The sequence below is a fragment of the Oryctolagus cuniculus genome, chromosome 3 (assembly GCF_964237555.1).
Source record: "Oryctolagus cuniculus chromosome 3, mOryCun1.1, whole genome shotgun sequence".
Classification (NCBI taxonomy): Eukaryota; Metazoa; Chordata; class Mammalia; order Lagomorpha; family Leporidae; genus Oryctolagus; species Oryctolagus cuniculus.
In genome coordinates, this window is record NC_091434.1 from 165,108,410 (window position 1) to 165,120,054 (window position 11,645).

General features: G+C 61.7%; 1 protein-coding gene across 3 annotated transcripts; it reads left to right on the plus strand.

Annotated features, from left to right (window-relative positions):
- The first annotated feature begins 1,069 nt into the window (after nt 1-1,069).
- Nucleotides 1,070-11,252, plus strand: IRF5 (interferon regulatory factor 5). Of its 3 annotated transcripts, none has more exons than XM_008258221.4 (9): nt 1,070-1,213; nt 4,557-4,762; nt 8,381-8,570; nt 8,820-8,884; nt 9,235-9,268; nt 9,387-9,644; nt 9,759-10,151; nt 10,233-10,351; nt 10,481-11,252. In XM_008258221.4, exons 2-9 carry the CDS (start codon nt 4,568-4,570, stop codon nt 10,727-10,729), a joined length of 1,503 nt encoding a protein of 500 aa, XP_008256443.3. In that variant the 5' UTR covers nt 1,070-1,213; nt 4,557-4,567; the 3' UTR covers nt 10,730-11,252. The 3 variants fall into 3 exon arrangements, with proteins under 3 accessions (XP_008256443.3, XP_051704909.2, XP_002712098.3); XM_051848949.2 differs by lacking the exon at nt 1,070-1,213 and adding an exon at nt 1,674-1,822; XM_002712052.5 differs by lacking the exon at nt 1,070-1,213 and adding an exon at nt 3,457-3,607.
- The last annotated feature ends 393 nt before the right edge of the window (nt 11,253-11,645 follow it).

Consider the following 11,645-nt stretch of genomic DNA (forward strand, 5'->3'; position numbering starts at 1 on the left):
CCCCAGGGCAAAGGGAAGGGATGGACCAGGTACCCATTCGTCAACTAGTACTACTGCACCTGTTAACAACGCGAGGCTGGGAACTTGACACCTGCATCCGAATCAGGGTGCCTGGTTCCAGCCCCAGTTGCTCCACACTTCCAGTCGTTTCCTGCCTGGGAGGTAGCAGATGATGGACCAAGTGCTTGGCTTCCTGCCACCCACGTGGGTGATCTGGACGGCGTTCCTGGCTCCTGGCTTCCATTAGCCACAGCTTCGCCAGTGGATGAAAGATTTCTCACCCTCTCCCCACCTCTCTGTTGCTCTGCCTTCCAAGTACATAAATCTTTCAAATAAAACCTATTAGGGGTGGGAGTTTGACTTAGGGCATGATGGCCTGCTCCCAGTCAGTGCTGAGGTTCAGTACAAGGCTCCAAGCCCGACTCCAGCTGCTGTAAATGCAGCCCCTAGGAGGCAGCTGTGATGGCTCAAGTTCGGTCCCTCCCATCCATGTGGGAGACCTCAATTGAATTCCTAGCTCCTGGCTTCCCCTTGGCCCTAGCCCCAGCTGTTGGAGACATTGAGGGAGTGAACCAGTGGATTGGGTCCCCATTTTGCTGTCTCTCTCTGCTTCTCAAATAAATGGACAAATTTTCTGCCGGCATCTTGTATGGGCACTGGTTGCTCCACTTTGGGCCAGCTCCCTGTTAATGCACCCGGGAAAGCAGCAGAGGATGGCCCAGGTCCTTGGGTCCCTGCACCCACATGGGAGACCCGGATGAGGCTCCAGGCAGGCTCCTGGCTCCTGCCTGGCCCAGCCCAGCCCTGGCTGTTGCAGCCATATGGGGAGATCTTCCTCTCCCTCTCTAACTCTGCCTTTCAAATAAATAAAATTTTTTAATGATTAACTTGGACATTTTCTTCATTAAAAAAATTTTTAAGTAAAAAATTGCTATAGAAGATGAGCAATAAAAAGACACCCGTGGTCCCTGCGGAAGCTGGTTCGAGGGGCCATCAGTGCTGCTGCAAAACCAGGGAGGCCCTGCTTCAGAGCCCCGGCCCCGCCTAGGAGGGGAAGTCGGCGCAGCCCTCCCAGGGACAGGCGTGCTACAAGAGTAGGAGTTAGCCCGCCAAGAAGGTTCCAGAAAGAGCAGCAGGCTTGAAGCCGGAGCGGGCGAGGTCCCTTTGTGGGACCGGAAAACGCTCAGGCCGGCGGATGGACGGTCGAGGCCGGGTGAGAGGACCGCGGGACTGGCGACCCCAGGAGCACCCCGGGCCTCCCAGTGGGGAGCGGGGGCGCGCGCTTGCGGGGGCTGTGGATGAGAAACGCGGGTGGGGATGGCGCAACCTCTGGCCTCGCTGGGACGAGGCCCCCGCGGAAGGGGCTCGGGAGGGTGCAGCAGGGCCAGGGCTGTCCGCCTGAACGTGGCTTCGGCGCATTCCGTGTGGAGCCCCCGGGACCGTGCGGGCTGGAGACACGCGCGGCGCCGTGGCGGGTCCGGGGAGTTGTCCCAGGATGGCGTTGCGGTTCCAGGTTGCGGGAATCCGGGGATCCTTCCAGGGCAGCGCGTTGCTGGGCGCCTCCCCCGGAGGCCCCGGGGCCTGGTCCGATGCTCAGCCCGGGCGGCGGTCGCCCGGGTGGCTCCGCGGGGCGGGGCGCGGCGCGGCGCTGCCCGCGCACCGAGGCTCGGCGGCCGCGGCCGGGGGCGGGGGCGGGGGCGGCGCGACGCGGAAGTGCAGGGCCAGTCGGCCGCCCCGCGGAGGCGCAGCTCCGGGAGGGCGCAGCTCGCCCCGCCGCCGGCCCGCGCTCCCGGGCGCAGCCACGCGGGAGCCCCGCACACAGGTGGGTGTCGGCCCCCGCGCCGCCTTTTCTGCGCCCCCGGCCGGAGGAGCAGTGTGCCCCCCAACCCCCACATCGGGGCACCTGCCGGCGGCGGGCGGGGTCCGAGTCCTGCTCCACCTGGCGCCCCGGCTCGGGTGGGCGCCCACCATGGGGCGCATCCCGCCGGCCCCGGCGCTTCCCACGCCGGGATGATCTCGGGGCGCCGGGCACCGGTCGCCGTCGTCCCGTGGGCACGCGGAGAGCCCCGAGGCCCGAGAGGCAGCGGCGTCCGCACCTCCTTCCTTCCCTCCGCCTCGCTGTCGCGGAGGAGCGAGGCCCCGACAACGCCGCGGGGCGCTCCCCGCCCTTCTTCCTCCGCCACCCGCACCCTTTCCGGGGCACCTGCTCTCCCAGGACCTTAAGGCCAAGACAGGGATTTGTGGAAAGCAGGACCTGGGTGGCGGCGCCGACCCTCGTAGCAGCGGGAAAGGGTGGAGACAGCTGTCTGAAAGCGCGGGGCGTCGCGGGGGAGGAGACGGCGCGAGCCGGCGTCTCCGGACCCCCGCGCGGCGAGGGTGGGGCGGGGGCGCCCCAGCCGGAGGAGCAGCCTCGGGCCGGGGTGGGGATCAGTGACCCGGGCCTGAAAGGAGTGGGCTGGGTGATGGAGGAGGCTGGCCGTCCCCAGAACGGGGCCCTCCCCGGCCTGGGGCACGGGGCGAGGGGCTCCAGACAGGAGTCTAGGGAAATCCTTTTCCCCCTAAAGGCCCTATTTGGGGGTTTCCCCCCTGCAGCCCGGCCTTCCCCAGCCCTGCCCGGGGGAAGACACCGAGAGAGAGAGGTTTCTTCCTGCCGCACCTGCTGCTCCAGAGCCTCGGCCTGTCTGGACTGCATGGGTGGGCCGGGCCCAGGGGTGTCAGCTCACCTGGAGGGGGCGGGACTTAGGGTGGCGCCTGTTCCAGGGATCCCTTTGCGTTTGCTGAGAGAGGAACAGGTGAGGAGGCGATGGCGGAGGCCTGCCGCTCTGCCCTCTGCCACAGCCGCCACTGTGGAGCTTCCTCTCCTAGCAGCCCCCTGGTACCCACAAGTTTGGCGGGGGGGGGGGGGGGGGGACTGCTCCTGGGACGGCAGCAGGGTGAGCTGTGGCCTCTCCCTCCCGGACGACTTGTGGGGCTTCCTCGGGTCCTCAGCTGCCCCCACCCCTTTTTGACGTGCTCCCAAGGTGGCGTGGGAGCTGTTTCCCGGCTTTCCCCACGCCTGGGTCTTGGGGCTCCAGCCCTTTGAGAATTCCGACCGGCTGGGTGAAGGGGGAGGGAAGGCTGATGATCCTGGTGGTCTGGCCGCCTGTGCAGGGAGAGGCCATCCGGGAGGCCTGTCCCTCTCTGCCCACGGCTGGTGACACGGCTCGGGCGCGGGGGGCGCTGCAGACACACACATGTGTGCATGAGGTTGTCCCCAGTTGGGAGCTGGGCTCAGCCGGGCAGAACTGGGTCTGGGGGCCCCACTTGTGCGTGTGCTCTGAGCCCCCTCCCTTCCTGGGCTCCCAGTGAGTCAGGCTGCTCGCTGGCCCGTCTGCCCACTTTCATTTCCCCTGCGCCTGGGCGGAGGCTGTGCCAAAAAGGGAACTGGGTCCCCAGTCTTCCGAGGCCCCAGGGCAGGGCTGCAGCCCTCCCGCCCGCCAGCCCTGGCCTGGGCTGGGCTTCCTGTGCCGCCGGCCCTTGCAGCCGAGCTGGGCGCTGCTTGACGAGAGGCCTTTGGAGGGTGACTCTGAAGCATGGAGGGGGTGCTTAGCAGGTGCAACCCATAAAGGTACTGGGCTGGGAATGTTACGGACACCGAGCTGCCGTGCGGCTGCCAGGTCTGGCTCGACAGACGGGGTCTAGCTCGACTCTGTTCCTACTGGGTGACAGATTTCCCTTCGAGGTCCTTGACCTGGAGGTCACAAGGTTAACTAAGGACCAAGGGCATGGCCCAGAGGAGGACAGAGACACCCAGGGGTGGAGAGGGGGTGGGCAGGCACATGGGAGGAGGCGGGGGCGGCATGGGGCTGGCTGGCCCTCCAGGCGGGGCTCACTCCCCTCGGTGGCTGCCGGACCTGGCCTGGGGCACAGACCCCAGCCGGACGTGGGAGGGGAAGGGAGGAGAGATAAGATGTCAGTGTGGTGGCTGCTTTCCTAGCTGGAGGGAATTGAGTGGATTGATGGGATTTCTCTAAAAATGTCTGGACGGAGAGGTGTCTCATCTCCAAGGAAAACCGGGGGAGAAGCGTGCAAGCCCTCCTTCAAGTCCCGTGTCGGATTTTCGCCCAAGGCCGGGTTTCCTAGAAGCCGGAGATGAGATTCTTGGTTGGGAGATTTGAGGAGTCCATGGTGGAAGGAGGCTGAGAGAAGCAGGGCGGGGGCAGGCTGGGCAGGGAAGTTCCTCGTGAAGGGACTGCTCGCAGAGGGAGGTAGGCTGAACCCTGCCTTGTGGGGGGGGGCGGGGAGCAGCTAAGGACAGTGGGTGTGGCTTGGGGTTAGGGTTAAGGGTGTGGGGGCGCCAGTACACACCACATCCACGGCTCCGTAAATCTCCTCCTTCCCTTCCCCCCAACACAAAACGTGGATTGGGTGAACCTGGGACAGCTTACGGCCTGGAGAGCCTGTCCCTGTGCCCCTGGCCTGCTGGCCCAGCCCTCCGCACCTGCTGGCGCTGGGAGTGGTGCGGGAGCTTCAGGCTGCATGCCTACTGACGCCGCACTACCGCTTACCCCCCGCAGACCCCTTGGCCATGAACCAGCCGGCCCCCGGGGCTCCCCCGCCGCCCCGCCGCGTGAGGCTCAAGCCCTGGCTGGTGGCCCAGGTGAACAGCTGCCAGTACCCGGGGCTTCAGTGGGTCAATGGGGAGAGGAGGTTCTTCTACATCCCCTGGCGCCATGCCACTCGGCACGGTCCCAGCCAGGATGGAGACAACACCATCTTCAAGGTAAGCCCTGGACAGCAGTGCTGCCTGGACAGCCAAGGCATAAGAGGGACGCACACGCACACACAGGCGTAGCCACAGGGTCACTGTTGCTGACCTGCACTCCAGAGCACTCCTCCTACTGCCCCTTGTTTTTAAAAATCAGTTATTATTTTTAAAAAAATGAGAAAGCAAAAAAACAATTATTGGGGCCGGCTCTGTGGCACAGTGGGTTAACGCCCTGGCCTGAGGCGCTGGCATCCCGTATGGGCATTGCTTTGAGACCCAGCTGCTCCACTTCTGATCCAGCTCTCTGCTATGGCCTGGGAAAGCAGTAGAAGATGGCCCAAGTGCTTGGGCCCCTGCACCCACGTGGGAGACTCAGAGGAAGCTCCTGGCTCCTGGCTTCGGATCAGTGCAGCTCTGGCCGTTGCGGCCAATTGGGGAGTGAACCATCAATGGAAGACCTCTCTCTCTCTCTCTTTCTCTCTCTCTCTCTGCCTCTCCTCTCTCTGTGTAACTCTGACTTTCAAATAAATAGATCTTTAAAAAAAAAAAAAAACAAGTACTATTGTTATTTATTAGAGAGACAGAGACACACGCATGGAGATCTTCCTCTTCCTGGTTCACTCCCGCAAACATCCACAACTGTCAGGGCTGGGCCAGCCGGAAGCGGGAGCAGGAACTCCACCCAGGTCTCCCACCTGCTGGCAGGGACCTAAGCACCTGCTGCCTCCCAGGATGCACTTTAGCAGGAAGCTGGGATCGGAAGCCCAGCTCGGACTCAATCCCCGGCGCTCTGATGTCACACAGGAGTCCCACGTGGCGTCTTAGCCACTGTGCCCAACACCATCCTCAACCCCTTGTTTTTGCCTCATTTTTATTACCCATGAGTACACATCCAGTTTTACATGTATGCTAAAAAAAAAGCCAACAGTTCACCGCTACTCTTAACCCTAGGGGGTGTGCCTATATTTTCCATTTTCTGCGCGTGTGTATGTGAAAAGCAGAGTTGGAATCAAGCTGTATTTGCTGGTTTTGCAACCTGCAGTTTTCCACTCCACACTGGGGTCAGCTTTCCTGTCCAGCGCTCGGCCACAGCACTCCCAGCGACTGCTGAGGGCCCCGCCGGAAGCCGGAGCACCGTTCAGTTCACCTGGTCTAGGTTTTTGCTCACTTCAGTGTTTCAGTGTTAAAACCCACATGCCCCGAAGAAGGTTAACTCTCGCCCTTTCTTTGTTAATTTCACGCGATTTCTTTTGGGTTGGTGCCTAAAGTTAGAAATTGCTCGGGCGGGCATTTGGTGCTGTGGTTGCGATGCCCCTTGGCCGAGTTTGTCTCCTGTTGGGTGCCTGGGTTTCAGTCCCTGCTCTGCTTCCCATCGGCCTCCTGTTAATCTGCACCGTGGAAGGCAGCAGGCGATGGCTCAGGCGGCTGGGTCTCTGCCGCCCACGTGGGAGACCCAGATGGAGTTCTGGGCTCCTGGCTTTGGCATTTAGGAAAACGAATCAGTGGATAGAATCTCTGTTGTTCTGAGTTTGAATAATTATAAATTAATAAAACTTTTTTAAGTGAAAAAAAAAGTGGCTGGTCAAAGGGATTGTTTATTTTTTATTTATTTATTTTTAAGGCTTTATTTATTTGAAAGGCAGAGTTAGTAGAGACAGGGAGAGAGAGATATCGTCCATCCGCTAGTTCACCCTCCAAATGGCTGCAATATTTAGGGCTGGGCCAGGCCAAAGCCAGGAGCCAGGAGCTTCTTCCGGGCCTCCCACATGGGTAGCAGGGGCCCAAGCACTTGGGCCATCTGCTGCTGCTTTGCCAGGCCGGGATACGAACTGGTACCCATTCAGGATGCTGCATTGCAGGGGGCAGCTTTGTTCACTATGCCACAGCACCGAGCCCGGGTTTGTTTGCTTGTTTGTTTTTTCAGTTTTTAAGAGAAAGAGTTCCTCCCCTCTTTCCCCTTACCTGCGGATCTGCTGCTTCACTTTCCCAATGGCTGAACAGCTAGAGCAGGACCAAGGCTGAGGCCAGGAGCCAGGAGCTCAGTCCAGGTCCCCTGGGAGAGTGGCAGGAACCCAAGTATTTGGACCATCACTGCTGCCCCCTCAGGGTGTACGTGAGCCGGGAGCTGGGTCAGGAGCAGAGGTGGGTGTGGCACCCAGGCATCTGGACAGGAGACTCGAGTCTGGTAACCATCGTTTTAGCTACCAGACCAAGTGCCTGTACTTAAGCTTCTCTTTCATTCCATTTCCCAAGAACTTACTCAAATTCTGTGCACTCAAATACATACTTTTCCTTCCCCTACTTTTCAAAAAATAGATGTATACACTTGATATTTCTTGAAGACCTTTATATGTCAGTATATAAAAAACTTCCTCCACTTTTTTTTTTTTAGTGTTTGCTGCCCTATATTTCATTCTATGACTTTGCATATTTATTTAAAAGGCAGAGAGCTAAAGAGAGAAGTAGAGATCTACGTGCTGGTTCACTTCCCCAGTGCCCAGAGCAGTTCAGATCAGAGCCGGGAGCCGGGAGCCGGGAGCTGGGAACTCCACCTGAGTCTCCCCTGTGGGTGGGCAGGAACCCAAATACTTGAGCCAATCCCTGTTGCTTCCCAGGCTACACATTAGCAGAAAGCTAGACTGGGAGCAGAGGTGGGACTGAGTTCCAGGCACTCTGAAATGGGATGCAGGCCTCCCAGGCAGTGGCTTAACTCACCGTGGCCCAGGGCCCACCCCAGTTAAGATAAATTTCTAGAAATCAGCCCCTGGGTTAGAGGATAGAGACATTTGTAGTTGTGACATCACTAAATTGCTATCCAAAATAACAATACCTGGGCCAGCGTGGTGGCGCAGCAGGTTAAGCCACTGCCTGCAGCGCCAGCATCCCACATCAGAGAGCTGGTTCTAGTCCTGGCTGCTCCACTTCCCATCCAGCTGCCCGCTCATGTGTCTAGGAGGCAGCAGAAATGGGTCCCTGCCACTCATATGGGAGACTCAGATGGAGTTCCAGGCTCCTGGCTTCAGCCTGGCCCAACCATAGCCGTTGTGGCCATTTGGGGAGTGAACCAGCTGATGGAAGATTTCTTTCTCTCTCTCTCTCTCTCTCTATCTCTCTCTCTCTCTCTCTCTCTGTTTCTTCCTCTCTCTGTGTCACCCTGCCTTTCAAATAAATAAAACAAATCTTTAAAACCAAAAAGGAAAACACAAGACAAAACAATACTACCAGCAGCTCAGGTGTACTGAGGCGGTCCAAGGGGCAGGTGCACTGCCAGGTGTCCTGTGTAGAGGAGACGGAAGCAGAGGGAGACTAAATGGCAAGGCCCGGCCCGCAGCGGGAGGGCTCATATCTACTGCCCGTCTAGGTCCAGATCACCCCTTGTCTTCCTTCGAGCCTGGACGAGAGTGCTGCCCCGGGGGCGGTGACTGGGTGCCTCTGAAAGTCCCTGCCTTCCACTGAGCCTGTGGGAGCCTTGAGAGCCTGCACCAGTGCCCCCGGCTGCTCACAAGGCCCTGGGGCTCAGCGAGGCGCAGCCTGGGGCCCACAGCTCGTCACAGGCGCGACTCCCCCAGGACCGGCTGCAGGCGCGGTTCGGCGAGGTTCTCTGTGGGCGGCTGCCCTCTCTTCCTGTGCTAGGCCTGGGCCAAGGAGACGGGCAAGTACACCGAGGGTGTGGACGAGGCTGATCCGGCCAAGTGGAAAGCCAACCTGCGCTGTGCCCTCAACAAGAGCCGCGACTTCCGCCTCATCTATGACGGGCCCCGGGACATGCCGCCGCAGCCCTACAAGATCTACGAGGTCTGCTCCAACGGCCCCACTGCCACAGGTATGCCTGGCCCGGGGTGGCGCGCCCGCGGTGGCCCGTTGGGTGCAGGCGGGCTCGGGCCCCTCCCGCGTGCCGCAGCCTGCAGGGTCCCGCCTCTCTGGCTGTCACCTGTGTCCTGAGATCTTGGGTAGCTCTGCCTTTCCCGTCACCCCGACGCTGGGCAGGAGCCGCAGCAGGGGCTTCGGGCAGCCCCTGGCACCCGTCCACCGCTGACTCCTTCGTGTCCTCCTCTGCCCTCCTGCTGTGCAGAGTCGCAGCCCGCTGATGAGTACTATGTGGGTCCAGGAGAGGAAGAGGAGGAGGAAGATGAAGAGGTGAGTGTGGGCCAGGCAGCGGGGCTGGGGGCTCCTCCCCTAGGGCCCAGCCCACCCTGGTTTGGGACCGAGCAGTTCTGCTCCTCCGGGGCCTGCTGTGCCTCTCCTTGGTGAGCCTCGTGGCCGGTGGGCGTGCTAGGCCGTGCTACCCGCACAAGACAGAAGGGGAAGCGAGCGAGTTTCCCGGGCTGCCTGGGGTGGCAGAGCTGGGGCCGCGGGCTAAGCAGCAGGCTGGGGGAGCTGCCTTGTGGTTCCCGTGTTAATTCCTCAGCGTCAGATCAGCGTCATAACCAGGCCTCCCTTCTCTCTGTCTGGCCTCCTGCCTCCTCCTCGCCACGCCTGCCCGCCAGCTCCAGAGGATGCTACCAGGCCTGTGCATCACAGGTGGGCCGGGAATCTGCTGTCGGGGAGCCCCGGGGGCCTGGGACCGGGGAGGCCGGGGCGGAGAGCGGCTGGGCCCCAGAGAGGGCGTTCACAGTCCTGTCCACTCCTCCTGCTGTAGACCCAGTGCCTTCCGGCCCCGCCCCGCCACCCTATTCCTTCCCCAAAGAGGACATCAAGTGGCCCCCTGCTGTGCAGCCACCTGTGCTACCGGGCCCCCTCCCTCCAGACGACGGCCTCCTGGTCCCTCCCTCGGGTACCACTGCTGGCTTTGAGGAGCTGCAGCTTCTTCCTGAGGTCCTGCAAAGCGTGCAGCCTGGGCCCCCTGCAGGCGAACAGTTCCTGCCCGACCTACTCGTCAACCCCCACATGCTGCCCCGTAAGGCCCTGGGGCGGGCTGGGGGGTGGGGGAGGGTGTCTGGGAAGCGGGGAGGTGGTGGGGAAGAGGACAGCGGCCTGGGGTGGGGGAGAGCTGACGAGCCCACCCCCACAGTGACGGACCTGGAGATCAAGTTCCAGTACCGGGGGCGACCGCCCCGCGCCCTCACCATCAGCAACCCGCACGGCTGCCGGCTCTTCTACAGCCAGCTGGAGGCCACCCAGGAGCAGGTGGAGCTGTTCGGCCCCGTGAGCCTGGAGCAAGTGCGCTTCCCCAGCCCCGAGGACATCCCCAGTGACAAGCAGCGCTTCTACACGAACCAGCTGCTGGACGTCCTGGACCGCGGGCTCATCCTGCAGCTCCAGGGCCAGGACCTGTACGCCATCCGCCTGTGCCAGTGCAAGGTGTTCTGGAGCGGGCCCTGCGCCTCAGCCCACGGCTCGCGCCCCAACCCCATCCAGCGGGAGGTCAAGACCAAGCTCTTCAGCCTGGAGTACTTTCTTAATGGTGAGGGCCCGGGCCGCGCCGGCCTCCTCCAGCCCAGAGGCACAGCTCCGCCTCTAACGAAGGGTCTTGGTCTTGCCACAGAGCTCATCCTGTTCCAGAAGGGCCAGACCCACGCCCCTCCACCCTTCGAGATCTTCTTCTGCTTCGGGGAGGAGTGGCCTGACCGCAAGCCCCGAGAGAAGAAACTCATCACCGTCCAGGTGTGCTCCCACTCCCCACCAGTGCGCAGGTCCTGGGGTCGGGAGCTTGGAGGGCAGAAGTGGAGGGTGCGGTCTCTCCCCGCCTGAGCTGCCTGCCCCTGCCACGTCCTGTCTCCGCTTTGTCCCCAGGTGGTGCCGGTTGCAGCGCGCCTGCTGTTGGAGATGTTCTCGGGGGAGCTGTCTTGGTCGGCGGACAGCATCCGGCTACAGATCTCGAACCCGGACCTCAAAGACCGCATGGTGGAGCAGTTCAAGGAGCTCCATCACATCTGGCAGTCCCAGCAGCGCTTGCAGCCCGTGCCCCAGGCCCCTGCTGTGGCCGCGGGCCTTGGTGCTGGCCAGGCGCCCTGGCCCATGCATCCCGTCGGCATGCAGTGAGGAGGCTGCAGCCCGTGCGTGCGCGACCCAGGCCTGCCTGGTGGCTGAGGGCGCGGATGTGCTGGGAACCTGGCTGCTACCGTCTTCCTTCTGGGTCTCCTGCAAGGGAGAGGGGAGAGGCCCCTGCCCCAGGAACTCCTGCAGAGCTTTGCTTTGAGGGCTCTGTCTCCCCGGGCCCGCATCTCCTGTGCTTGCTCGCGTCCACCCAGCCATGAAGGCGCTCAGCCTGCGGCTCGGTCACTGCGGAGGAGGCGCTGCTCCGAGGCGGCCCACGCTCGCTCGCGGCTGCCACAAGAGCCAAGGAGGGTGTGGGCCAGGCCCCCTCAGCTGGGTGCCGGCCCGATAGGTGGGTGCCCTGGCTGGAGCTTCGCTTCCTTGTCTTTCTCCTTCCTGAGATGGGTCTGAGCACCCAGGGGCCCCACGAGATACGTAGGGCTGGCAGCTCCCCTGCTTCTGGGGGAGTCCAGGAGCCTGGGGTAGAAAGTGGAGTTTTAGTATTTTTGGAATAAATATTAAAAGCATACCTGGCTGTTGCTTGCCTTTTTTTTTTTTTCCCCCAGGCTTTTCTGCCAGACCCTGCCTCTGATCCCAGGCAGCCCCTGCCCTGCTGGGTCAGCTGGGCCTTTGGGAACACCCAGCAGGCTGGCTTGGCTTTCCAGGAGGAAGCTGGCTGAAGCCGGGGGGGGGGGGGGGATGGGGGGGGCGGCGGGGGGTTGGGGGGTTGGGGGGTTGGGGGGCATTTTCAACGCGTGTGGTCTTAAAAAGCTGTTCCAATCAGTTCGTCCTTGAGAGAGCTGAGGGCCGGGATTCCAGCTACACGAGGGGCCAGTACAGTCTGTCAGTCTCATTTATTTCCTGCGTTATTAAACACGCGAGGACGATGCATGCAGCTTGGGCACTCAGAGCAGTTTCTGGC

Coding starts and splice junctions, on each gene's coding strand:
- IRF5 (XM_008258221.4), top strand. CDS start 4,568: ATGAACCAGCCGGCCCCCGGGGCTCCCCCGCCGCCCCGCCGCGTGAGG. Junction 4,763..8,380: donor GAGACAACACCATCTTCAAG/GTAAGCCCTGGA, acceptor TTCCTGTGCTAG/GCCTGGGCCAAGGAGACGGG. Junction 8,885..9,234: donor AGGAGGAGGAAGATGAAGAG/GTGAGTGTGGGC, acceptor CCTGCCCGCCAG/CTCCAGAGGATGCTACCAGG.